This window comes from Triticum aestivum, chromosome 5A (assembly GCF_018294505.1).
Source record: "Triticum aestivum cultivar Chinese Spring chromosome 5A, IWGSC CS RefSeq v2.1, whole genome shotgun sequence".
In the NCBI taxonomy this organism is placed as follows: Eukaryota; Viridiplantae; Streptophyta; class Magnoliopsida; order Poales; family Poaceae; genus Triticum; species Triticum aestivum.
The window spans coordinates 115,782,639-115,795,352 of NC_057806.1; the positions used below are offsets into that span (position 1 = coordinate 115,782,639).

General features: G+C 48.2%; 1 protein-coding gene across 1 annotated transcript; it reads left to right on the forward strand.

The window, feature by feature from the left end:
* Positions 1-332: 332 nt before the first annotated feature.
* LOC123102549 (uncharacterized) lies at positions 333-2,741 on the forward strand. Its single transcript, XM_044523944.1, has 3 exons — positions 333-707; positions 852-1,066; positions 2,200-2,741. The coding sequence occupies exons 1-3, from the start codon at positions 652-654 to the stop codon at positions 2,505-2,507; spliced, it is 579 nt and encodes a 192-aa protein (XP_044379879.1). The 5' UTR covers positions 333-651; the 3' UTR covers positions 2,508-2,741.
* Positions 2,742-12,714: the final 9,973 nt, after the last annotated feature.

Here is a 12,714-nt window from a genome sequence, read left to right on the forward strand (position 1 = left end):
AGGTAGGAGACAGTTTCTCCAGTGCCGTGGCTCAGGGAGGGCATACCAAGAAGAGGAGATCAGTTTCTCACCAAGAAGTTGTAGCTGCCAAGCCCCCATGGAAATAGGTAAGATATGCAATTCTACCACTTTAGTCTTTGAAGTTGGAGTTTTGATGTGGTTCTGCATTTTGTCTTGGTTTAGATTTGATAAAAAGGAAAGATAAACTCCAAATGTGCATACATATGAATTAAGTGGGCACGAAAGTAGCTGAATTTGTGATACCAGCCTTTTTATGGACGCAGCTGTTCTGCTCGCGAGCACAGGTGAGCACTTTATCACAACGGCTCGCCAAGGCATCGGGATGTGTAGCGTTCAATTATTCAGCGAAGTGGTCGATCGTTTTTAAAACACGGGAGAGGGGAATACGGTATGCGGGTGTGTCGTATGCCGCGCCGGTGACGGAGCCCGCAGGCGGCGCCGTGACGGGCGCTTTCCTGAGCCGTGGCTCGGGAAGGCGTTGTACTGCTGATCCGTGGCTCGGGAAGTGGGACTTCCGCTGTCGGTGGTGGGCAGGCTAGTAAATGAGGAATCAGATCGTCGTCGTGCTGTCCCCCACCTCTGGCCACTCTTTCTTGGATCGCCATTGACGCACGCGGAGGTCGGCGGTGGATGAAATACACGGCGGCGCTTGTGGGGATGGAGTTCCTGATGCAACCCATTAGGAGGTAAGCACCCCCCCCCCCCCCCCCCACCCCCACCCCCACCTCCCATCCAAAGCCGCCTTTTTGGATCCTCGCTGCTCAATCTCTGCTCGGGGATTTTTGCAATGGATATGTGGCTCTGATCCAAATGATTCTGGTCGCCTGTAGGGCCGCCGTGGTGGAAGAGGTCAACGACAACCAGCTTCCAATGGAGCCGCTCCACTACCCCGCGGTGGCGATAGGGGCTGAAGAGCTAACCCCCATGGCGACAGGCAGATCTGTGCGGCGGATGGGGCACTCGCAGCCGGGAGCGATGATGAACCACAAGCATCTAAGCAATCTATTGATCAGATTGATCCAAAAACTCCAGGCTGGACTCGAAGGTAATCTCTTGGTTAATAATGGTGTTTGCATTTGGGGTTGTTTGTCTGATTTTTAGGTGTACTTCAAATCCGATGAGCTCACATTTGTATAGGCTGGTCAATTATGCAGGAGGATTTAGTTTCATAATTTGAAAATAGGTAGACAATATACAAATTGGAATGGTTGTATGCAGATTTTGTGGTAGGCTTGTGTGCTTTCCTCATGGCAGGTGTTTTTAGATAGTAGCACGAACACATGGTTAAAACAGAGAGCATGCCAATGTCAGTCTGCTTTTATGGATAGTGCGTACTGATGCGAGGGAATAGATATCAACACTGAGCTGGAAAATGTATATTTGGATACATAAATCATCGAACAAGGAAATGTAGGGTGGGATAAAAGCGAGACTGTTCGATATGCTGAACACAGGGTGATCAGGCATGCTAAGATATTTCATGTACAGATTGTGGGAAAGATATGAGAGGCGAAATACAAATTAGAATTGGTGTACATATTATGTCCATAACCATAGATGGAGGTACTAGGAGCATGTGTGTTTAAAAGAAAAGCATGCTAGGCTTGGTTTGTTTTGAGGATAACTTTAGTGAGTATATTCCAGAATTAGGTTGGGAAGGTTTCTGAGATGCAGCTTGAGTTAACCACAAATCCTATGGGTCATGGCTGGTGAAAATTGAAAAGTAATTGACATCCAAAATGTCGAAATTCCTGAATGTAGGCACAAGAAGGACACCCATCTGCTTCATTTCCAGTAGAAATACATGCTGTCACATATTAATCTATCAAAATGCAGGGTTAGAATTGGAGTTCCTACTCCAGTAAGAGCGCCTTGCCCTGGGTGACCCAGCGCCCTTGAGAAGGCAATACGGGGGTTCGCTGACAAACCGGGCAGCATTGTAATTGTGCCAGCCCTGGGTATGAGCTTCGATACACTCGGGGTGGCCTATGTGAATGCCCCACCTGGATTACATTCTCTACTTGTGGGAGAAGGGATTTGAAATACGGCACGGGAATAGTTGGTTGAATGTGTTAAGAACAAAATGCATGCAGGAAATTGTTTGTGGATCTGCGGTACGCGTTTGTACCCTCCTGGATTATCTTCTATTTATTTGGTCTGCTTGTTGGGCGCATACAGTGAATGATGATGCTAATTCTGCGAGTAACAGTGGGAACAGACTCGTTGGTTTGTTGGCGCCAAAGAAACGGAAAGAAATGGGGTGCCCAACAACCAGCTGGGAGAAGGCACCGTACGAGGGGCTGAGCAAGTGGACGAGGTTCTGCAGCATATGTCGCAAGCAGGGCCACAAACGGACTACTTGCCCGGACCGTGGTGATGCCCCGAAGCCTGTTCGGAAACCAGCAAGGTGCAAAAGTTGTGGAATTGAAGGTCACAGGCGAAACAACTGCCACAAAGTGGGTGATCTGCGGATGACTGGCATGTGAGCAGTTGCAGGACCCTGTCTGTCAAGACTAGAAATATGTAGAACTTAATGTGTGCGGCTGTAGTTCCATCAGTAGAACTCCTCTAGTGTCATGCTTGTTGAGTGTGTTCGACTGCTGCTATGCATGGCAGAATCAAATATGGATTATCAGAAATAATGTATGCTTGAATTGGTCTGAATGTCAACGTATTAGTATTCGCACGATGAGTGTGTTTTATTTTTCTGAATTTTTGTACACGCTGGTGATGCATTCTGAGTTTGTCGGCGCTATGGTCATGTGTAGATTTGTAAAAAAAATTGCAGTATGTTGATGCATTTGAAGTTATCAGGAATGCAATCTGAATTTTTCTACTCTACAGACCACAAAGTCTGATATTCCTAGAAATATGGGAGTGCATTCTGAATTTGTCAGCGCTATGCTCATGTGTAGAATTTTGAAATATTTTGCAATATGTTGATGCATTCTGAAATTATTCATGAATTGGAAAGTGTCTTGATTTCTGATTTTTTGTACAATACAGACCACAAAGTCTGAATTTTCCTAGAGATATGGGAGTGCATTCTGAATTTGTCAGCGCTATGGTCATGTGTAGATTTATTTTTTTGAGCAACTCATGTGTAGATTTCTGATTTTCCTTTTGCAATATGTTGATGCATTCTGAAATTATTCAGGTATTGGAAGTGTCTTGATTTCTGAATTTTTGAACAATACATACCACAAAGTCTGAATTTTCCTAGAGATATGGGAGTGCATTCTGAATTTGTCAGCGCTATGGTCATGTGTAGATTTCTGATTTTCCTTTTGCAATATGTTGATGCATTCTCAAATTATCAGGAATTGGGAAGTGTCTTGATTTCTAAAATTTTCCAGTGTAGACCACAAAGTCTGAATTTTCCTAGAGATCTGGGGTGCATTCTGAATTTCTGAATAACCAAAATGCACATAATCCGGAGCTCGTACCTACTGTACTTAACAGTAAACGAAAACTAGTGGAGACGCGTGTACAAGCGATCCCGGGCGTGCATGCAAAACAGAAAGGAAAGAAACTGATTTATTTTCCTGCTGATTACATTAGGCCCTGAGTACAAACGATAGATAACCCATTTGATGGTTACTACCACCTGAAACAACAAACATTACTAGACCAACAATCCTTTGTTTTCGTTAACACAGAAAATGACAGTACAGACGATAACATTTTGTCATCACTACGACGGGAGAACACAACTTAATTAATGCCCCGACATGGAATTTTGACTCGTCAACCCCCAACGCTAATGCTAAAAACAGCCTGCAGTTTGAAGATGCAGCTGAACCACAGCCTCTAGCAAACCAGGCGGCCGAGCACGAGCAGCAGCATCCCCAGCCCAATGAGTGCAACAATTAGGATCGCCCAAGCCAGTAAAACAGTTAGCCGTTGCATCTCTGAGCAGCAACGACAATGATTGGCACCCCTCGCCAGCGTCGGCGCTGTGAACCTTGCCAACCCCGCCATTGACCTCGTCGGCTGCCTGCTGCGACCAAACCCTATTGCAGATTTGTGCTGCCTGGCAAAGATGGTTTTCCAGCCCGTTTTTTCCAGCGCAACTGGGCAGTGTTGAAGGAGGAAATTGTGAAGGTGGTACAAGAATTTTTTCTATCTGAACATATGCTTCCCGGTGTCAATAATGATACGGTAATTGCTTTAATTCCTAAAGTTAAAGATCCAGTCTGACTTACTGATTTTCGGCCAATTAGTCTATGCAATGTCATATATAAGATTGTAGCCAAGTGCTTGATTAACAGATTGAGACCTATTTTGGATAATATTATTTCACCAGAGCAGAGTGCATTTGTGCTAGCAAGATTAATCACGGATAATGCATTATTGGTCTTCGAGTGTCTCCATTACATGCAGCATGAGAAGAATCAGGAGAGGAATTTTTGTGCTTATAAATTAGACCTGTCTAAGGCCTATGATAGAGTAGATTGGGGTTTCCTGCGACAAGCGATGCAAAAGATGGGCTTCGCTCACAAAGGTGACCCTTTGTCCCCGTTCTTGTTTCTGCTTGTGGCTGATGGTCTCTCTGCGCTTCTCAGACAGGGTATGAAGAGGCATGTGATTGATCCGGTGAAAGTGTGCACCAACGCGCCGGGTATATCTCATCTTTTATTTGCGGACGACACACTTTTATTTTTCAAAGCTAGCCATGACCAAGCTGTTCATATCAAGGAAATCATAGCCACATATGCTAGCGCTACTGGCCAACTCATTAATCCACAAAAGTGTTCAATTCAGTTTGGTGAGTGTTGTGCAGATGTGGACAAATAGGAGGTACGCGCTGTTTTGGAAATCCAAGCTGAAAGTTTTGAAGAGAAATACTTGGGTCTCCCTACACCGGATGGCCGTATGCATAAGGGGAGATTTCAGAACTTGCAAGCGCGACTGCGAAAGAGAATCATGCTTTGGGGTGACACCCTATCAATGGCGGGCAAGGAGACAATGATAAAATCAGTTGGTCAGGCCCTTCCAACTTACATAATGGGTGTTTTTAAGCTGCCATATTCAGTTTGTGATGATCTTACGAGTTTGGTCAGAAACTTGTGGTGGGGGAAAAGGAAAGGCAAAAGGAAAGCCCAGTGGGTCGCATGGGACAAGATATAACAGAACCAAAGAGCAGAGGAGGGCTGGGATTTAGAGATTTCCGTCTGTTCAACCAAGCATTGCTTGCAAGACAAGCTTTGCGCCTACTTACAAAGCGAGACTCGCTTTGTGCGGGAGTGCTCAAAGCTAAATATTACCCTAATTGCTCTCTAGTGGATACTGTTTTTGCAGGTAATGCGTCATCTACATGGCATGCAATCCATCATGGCCTAGACCTTCTCAAGAAGGGGCTGATTTGGCGCATTGGCAATGGGGAAAGCGTCAGAATATGGCGAGACCCATGGGTGCCTCGGCCACCTTCCTACCAGGTATTACAAACCGCGCCAATTGTCGCCTCAGGAGAGTGACACAGCTGATCGACGCCCAGGGTCGCTGGGACCAGGGGCTGCTCCGCGCTCACTTTATGCCTCTTGACGTCGATGAGATCAGCAAGATAAAGCTGAGCCCGCAGCTGATGGAGGACATCATCGCATGGGCGCCAGAGGCCCGTGGGATCTTCAGCGTAAGAAGCGCGTACAAGATGGCCCTCGACGAAAAAATCGCACATCTATATGTGCAACGAGCAGGGCACCAGACGGCACCAGAGCCGTCTGGGACACGTTATGGGGGTGCCCTGCTCCCCTCCCCCAAAGGTACGCGTACTGGCTTGGCGAGTGGTGAAAAACGCACTAGCTACTATGGCAAATTTGGCTAGAAGAAATATATCTGATACTGATATTTGCCGTTTGTGTGGTGTGGAACGAGAGGACACGTACCACGTCTTCTGCAGATGCCCGAGAGCCATAGATCTTTGGTACGCCATGGAGGAGTCCTGGAGCATGCCAAAGCTGGACACCGTTGCTAATACGGGACCGGAGTGGTTGCAGCACCTACTGGAACGGTGCAACGAGCAGGAGCGCCTTTCGCTGCTCATGACGGTATGGCGAATATGGCATGTACATAATGAGATTACCCACAATAAGCCGGCGCCACCTACTGAAGCATCTCGACAATTCCTCTCGAGCTACATGGACTCGCTGTTGTGCATTAAACAACATCCAAACGCGGACACTGCTAAAGGGAAGATGGTGGTCAGCTATGGTCAGGCGGAGAGGAAACAACAAGACCACATCTCCCATGCTGACAACCCAAGGCCCTCGGAGAGATGGAGCGCACTGCCGGAGGGATGGTGCAAACTAAAGGTTGATGGTGCCTTCGTGGAAGCGGACAAGACAAGAGCTGCTGGTATGATTCTTCGTAATTCTGAGGGAGAGGTGATTTTTGCATCTTGCCGCTATTTGTCATCATGTGCGAGCGTGCTGGAGGCAGAACTTGCTGCTTGTCGGGAAGGGATTTCACTCACACTTGAGTGGAGCACGCTACCTTTCATCATGGAGACGGACTGCACCATGGCATTGAGCATGCTCAAGGGCATAGAAGTTGATAGATCACCGGCTGCGGCAATAGTGGAGGAAGCAAAACACTTGCTGAGCTTGGGACGACCACATGAAATAACACATGTTAGGAGAGGTTTGAACTGTGTTAGTCATGCACTTGCGCAACTAGGGAGGCAGCCTCGCACAGCAGTCTAGCTGCGCCATGCCCCTGAACACATCTTAGCCTTATGTAAGCTAGAGTGTAATGCTCATGGTTGATGAATGAAGCTTTACATTCGCAAAAAAAGAGATTTGTGCTGCCTGGCGACGGGGAGAGAGAGTTGGGTACTGCTGCACACCGAAATGGCGATTCAGATCAGGACGGTACGTCCGGTTCTATCTGATGCATCCATAAAGACCAACCTGCACCAAAAAAATACAGATCTGGAGCTGCTAACTACGAAACGGCTGCAATATGATCCTAGATCATACTAGAGAAAGCACTCACATTTTTCCTGGCGCACTTATGGTAGCGGTCGCCGACGTTGTCGCCGCCCCGAGCAATCCAGGTGAAGACCTGGCCGCCATAGACAAGGCAGGGGATGAGTGACAACATCTCGTCGCCGACTCCATTGGACGCGGAGGTGGACATCATGCAAGCTACCGCAATCTTAGCTGGAGACGATGGTTCGAACTGGTAGGGAAATAGGCGAGAAGGAATGGGGATGAATGAATCTTGATGGGGAAGATTGGTAGGTTGGATGGGGTGGTGTGCAGCAATAAATGGGAATTGGGAAGCAACGGGCATTGTCTCAGAATCGGCAACATAACTGTAACACCCACGATGCGGCTATAACTCCCACGTGTCGGAGCACGACTTAGAGGCATAACCGCATTGTAGGCAATATCGCAAGAGGGGTAATCTTTACACAACCCATGTACTGAATAAGGAAAGAGGTACATAGTTGGCTTACAATCGCCACGTCACACAATAGCATAAACATAACATTACATTCATCCAGATACAATCAAGGTCCGACTACGGAACCAAAATAAAGACAACCCCAAATGCATAATGTCCCCGATCGCCCCAACTGGGCTCCACTACTGTTCGTCTAGAAAGGAAACGTAGTATCGTCCCGAGTCCTCATCGAACTCCCACTTGAGCTCAGTCGAATCTCCTGAAATGGTATCCGGTCCCTGCATCTGGTTTTGAAGTAAACTGTGAGTCACGGGGACTCAGCAATCTCACACCCTCGCGATCAAGACTATTTAAGCTTATAGGTAAGGTAAAAGGTATGAGGTAGAGCTGCAGCAAGCACTAGTATATATGGTGGCTAACATACGCAAATGAGAGCGAGAAGAGAAAGGCAAGGCACGGTCGAGAATCTATGATCAAGAAGTGATCCTAGAACAACCTACGTTCAAGCATAACACGAGACCGTGTTCTCTTCCCGAACTCCGCCGAAAAGAGACCATCACGGCCACACACTCTGTTGATTCATTTTAATTAAGTTAAGTTTCAGGTTTTCTACAACCGGGCATTAACAAATTCCCATCTGCCCATAACCACGGGCACGGCTTTCGAAAGTTCAAATCCCTGCAGGGGTGTCCCAACTTAGCCCATCACAACCTCTCACGGTCAACGAATGATATTCCTTCTCCCAAGACAACCCGATCAGACTCAGTATCCCGGTTACAAGACATCTCGACAATGGTAAAATTAAACCAGCAAAGCCACGCGAATGTGCCGACAAATCCCGATAGGAGCTGCACATATCTCATTCTCAGGGCACATCGGATAGGTCATGCTATGAGTAAAACCAACCCTCGAGTTGCCCCGAGGTGTCCCCGCAGGCTGCCCATTTCGGACCAACACTCAGAGGAGCACTGGCCCGGGGGGTTTAAAATAAAGATGACCCTTGAGTCCGCGAAACCCAAGGGAAAAAGGCTAGGTGGCGAATGGTAAAACCAAGGTTGGGCCTTGCTGGAGGAGTTTTATTCAAGGCGAATTGTCAAGGGGTTCCCATTATAACCCAACCGTGTAAGGAACGAAAAATCAAGGAACATAACACCAGTATGACGGAAACTAGGGCGGCAAGAGTGGAACAAAACACCAGGCATAAGGCCGAGCCTTCCACCCTTTACCAAGTGTATAGATGCATTAAAGTAGACAAGATATAATAATGATATCCCAACAATAAACATGTTCCAACAAGGAACAAACTCCAATCTTCACCTGCAACTAGCAACGCTATAAGAGGGGCTGAGCAAAGCGGTAACAGAGCCAAACAACGGTTTGCTAGGACAAGGTGGGTTAGAGGATTGACATGGCAATATGGGAGGCATGATAAAGGATGTGGTAGGTATCGTAGCATAGGCATAACAAAAGAGCGAGCATCTAGCAAGCAAAGATAGAAGTGATTTCGAGGGTATGGTCATCTTGCCTGCAAAGTTCTCCGAGTTGACGTAAGCTTGATCCTCGTAAACGTTCTCAACGGGTTCCTCGATCACGTACTCGTATCCTGGCTCTACCCAAAGCAAGAACACAAACAAAGCGAACCACAATCAACCACGTGCAATGCACAAACAACCTGATGCAAAACATGGCATGATATGCGGGATGTGATATGCAATGCATATGCATGTTCCGGAAGGAAAAGATTGAACCAGGCCTCAACTTGGAAAACTAAGTGTACCCCTGGAAAGATGAGTTGATTTCGGTCGAAATCGATATAAAGATCACCGGAATCGGATGCACGGTTTGCAAATGGCAAGCAAAACAATAATGGCGCAAAGCTGCGATTAACAGCACGAGGCCATCTAAATGCATCAAGAACAACAAGCTACTGCACTCTAACATAACAACAAAGCACATGGCAGGGATCCACTCAGGATGCTTGACAAAAGATGAACACTGAGCTATGGCTAATTCACTCAATAGCAGGTTCAAACAAGCATGGCAAAAGTGCAAAAGATAACAGGTTACAGACTTAGTGAAAATAACAACTTGGCAGGAATTTAACATCAGGAAGCAATGTTTAGAACAAGATAACAACATGCTACAGGAACATATCATGGCAAAGCAAGGCATGGCATGAAGCTACTCAAAGCATACAACAAAAGTCCCTTACTGACCATAAGCCAAAAGGGATCAGAAAATACAATGGCAACCGTGTGAACATAGCAACTTTCATTAACAGATTCAGACTTAGCAGAAAACTGGAACATGGCAAAACAGATTCACGTAGGCATATTTACGAGCTCGATGCACTCACCACAAGGCATTGCATGACAAACTAAGCATACAGCCACCAAGTAGACATGATGAATAAGCTAACCATGGCAAGAACACTCTCACATCATGCATGGATCAACTACAACAACCTCGGCAAAATTGCTTAACATGTAAACAATCTGCCAGGAACATTTTATAGCAAAAGTAGAGCAAGATTGAGTCATGCTAGGGGACTCCATAATTGCAAACAAAGACATGGATGGATAGAGCATAACAATATCTCAAAAAACATCCTTACTGAACATGCTCAAAAGAGGCATGGTTCACTCTGTAGCAACAAGAATACATGGCATAAAAATATTATCAGTGAAAAAACTTAGAAGATTTCTAAGTCCCTAAAATCACCAACATCACGAGAGCTACTTTGCATGCTTGTGCTAGTCATCACAAAGATCACAAAAAAACATGGCATACACCCCTGTAAAGATGGCATGGCATACTTCAAAACACATGTAGGGCTCAAGATCATAGGAGGCACACATTAAACATTGCAAAAATGACAAATGTCCAATAACTGTTAAGAATCTGAAACTAACATTACATAGCACTCTTGCAACAGCATTTAGGGCATCAAGATGAACTCAAATGAACATGGTGCAATGGAATGAAATGAAGTACACATCGATACGAACAATTTGATATGCTACACGCCCAAAACGGAGCCACGTGTGCAAAGATATGATGCAATGAAAAATGCTAAAAGTAATGGAAAACTGGGACGAAGTCAACCCTAGGGTTTACTATAGCCGATCTAGATCTGGGCGCATGTAAAACGAGGTTCGTCGAATCCTCTCACCGGAACAGTACTTGGGGGCGCCGGAGTTGGAGTCGCCGGCCGGAGGGGTCAAGGGCGCCGCCGGAGTTGGCCGAATCCGGGGTCGGGGCGGCGCGACGACGAGGTAGAGGACTGCGGCACGGCGAGGCGAGGAGGAGCGGCGACCGGGTGGCAGCGGCGGCATTCGCCGTCGTCGAGGTGGGCGAGGTGAGGCGGCGCCGACACGGGCGAGGGAGAGCGGGGCGGTGCTGCGAGCCGGGCGCGGGGAGGCGGCGACTGGGCCCGGGGGCCCGCTACGGGCCTCGGCGGGCCGGCGGCAGAGAGGACGGCGGTGGGACATGTGGCAGCGTGGGAGTGGCGGAGGCAACTTTGTCCGGCGCGGACCGGACGTGTCCGGCGCGCGGAGGGGAAGGGGGCTAGGTTTAGGATGGAAATGATCCGAGAATTTCGGTGGAGGTGCCTTTTATACATAGGAGGAGCTAGGAGGCTCCAAATTGAGCACGGTTTGCGGCCACGCGATCGTGATCGAACGACCGAGATGATGGAGGGGTTTTTGGTGGGTTTTGGGCCACTATGGAGGGGTGTTGGGCTGCAACACACACGAGGCCTTTTCGGTTCCTCGGTTAACCGTTGGAGTATCAAACGAAGTCCAAATGGCACGAAACTTGACAGGCGGTCTACCGGTAGTATACCAGGGCCGCTTGGCAAGTCTCGGTCCAATCCGAGAACGTTTAACACCCACACACGAAAAGAGGTAAAAGGGAACACCGAAGGACATAGGAGCGCCGGAATGCAAAACGGACAACGGGGAAAATGCTCGGGTGCATGAGACGAACACGTATGCAAATGCGATGCACATGATGACATGGTATGAGATGCATGACAAAGACAAAAGCAACACGAAGACAAAGACTCGACAACGAGGAAATAACATAACTTAGTGCCGGAAATGGCAAGAGTTGGAATACAAATATGGCAGGTTACATATGGGGCGTTACAATAACGGCCTAGTCCGCTCCTGCACGTCTGAGCGAGACCCCAGTTGACTCACGTCGTGGCAAGGCCGTGATGGCAGACGTGGGCCCTCGTAACTTTTCATTGTGTTGGATTATGGATGGGCTTAGGCCCGTATAAGACACTAATCCCTGATTAATCTTGAGGCCCATGTATGAGATGGCAGGTGGTGGGAAGTTTAGTCCCACCTTGCTAGTTGAGGAGAGTTGAGACCCCTTTATAAGGACTTCTCTACCACTTTCCATTGGGAGCTTGGGAAGAGGAGTGGTACACGCACGTTCCTCCTCCTCCGCCGCCCACCTCGCCATGCCTCGCCTCGTCACGACGCGCGCGCGCCGCGGGTTGCGGGTTGCGGGAATGAGCCGAGCCGAAGCTTATTTTTGCCGCTCATGAATGAATTAATTAATCAGGGATTAATTAATGAGTCGCTAAAATGTGGGCCACTGTCCAAGACGTTGGACGGTGGGATGACTTGCGTTGTCGGGATTCATCGACTCCCTTCCCGGGGGTGCGACCCTTGCTGGGACCCGCGTATTCATCGACTCCCTTGCCGGGAGTGCGACCCTTGCTGGGAACAACGACTCCCTTGCCGGGAGTGGGCCAACTCGGTCGTGGGCCTCGGCAAGGCCCACGACTTTCTTCCTTACGGACTATATAAGAAGGCTCTGGCCAGTGAAGTAACCTAGTTCGGTTCACTCACTCCCTCTCATGCGACCTAGCCGGCATCTACTGTTCCTCACTCTGTGCTGCCTCCGGCGATCCCATCCCGACGACCGCGTGCATGGCTGGTCGGGAGAGAAGGTGCCTCCGGAACCCTGTCGTTTGAGATCCTGCCTGGGAGAACTGCAATAAGGTTTTTGGGGAGCGTCTCGACGCGACTGCTCCCGATCCGTCCCCAACTCTGTTCGCCTCTGCTTCCACTACCTCCTCTGCATCGACAGCATGGCCGACGACGCCGCCGCTAAGAAGAAGGCTACGGATGACATCGAGGCTGCTGCTGCAGCCGCCGCGTTGGCCTGGCCAACCGGAGGGTATGATCGGCTCATCCCTTGTTTACTCATACTTATGCTAGCCGCATATGTGCTGCTCATAGAAGGTTCGATTCTATGTTCTGCACATGC

What these genes read in the sequence shown, in the direction of transcription:
- LOC123102549 (XM_044523944.1), top strand. Translation starts at nt 652, where the DNA reads ATGAAATACACGGCGGCGCTTGTGGGGATGGAGTTCCTGATGCAACCC. An exon ending in CTGATGCAACCCATTAGGAG is followed by an intron (nt 708 to 851) that starts GTAAGCACCCCC and finishes GGTCGCCTGTAG; the next exon opens with GGCCGCCGTGGTGGAAGAGG. An exon ending in ACTCCAGGCTGGACTCGAAG is followed by an intron (nt 1,067 to 2,199) that starts GTAATCTCTTGG and finishes GGGCGCATACAG; the next exon opens with TGAATGATGATGCTAATTCT.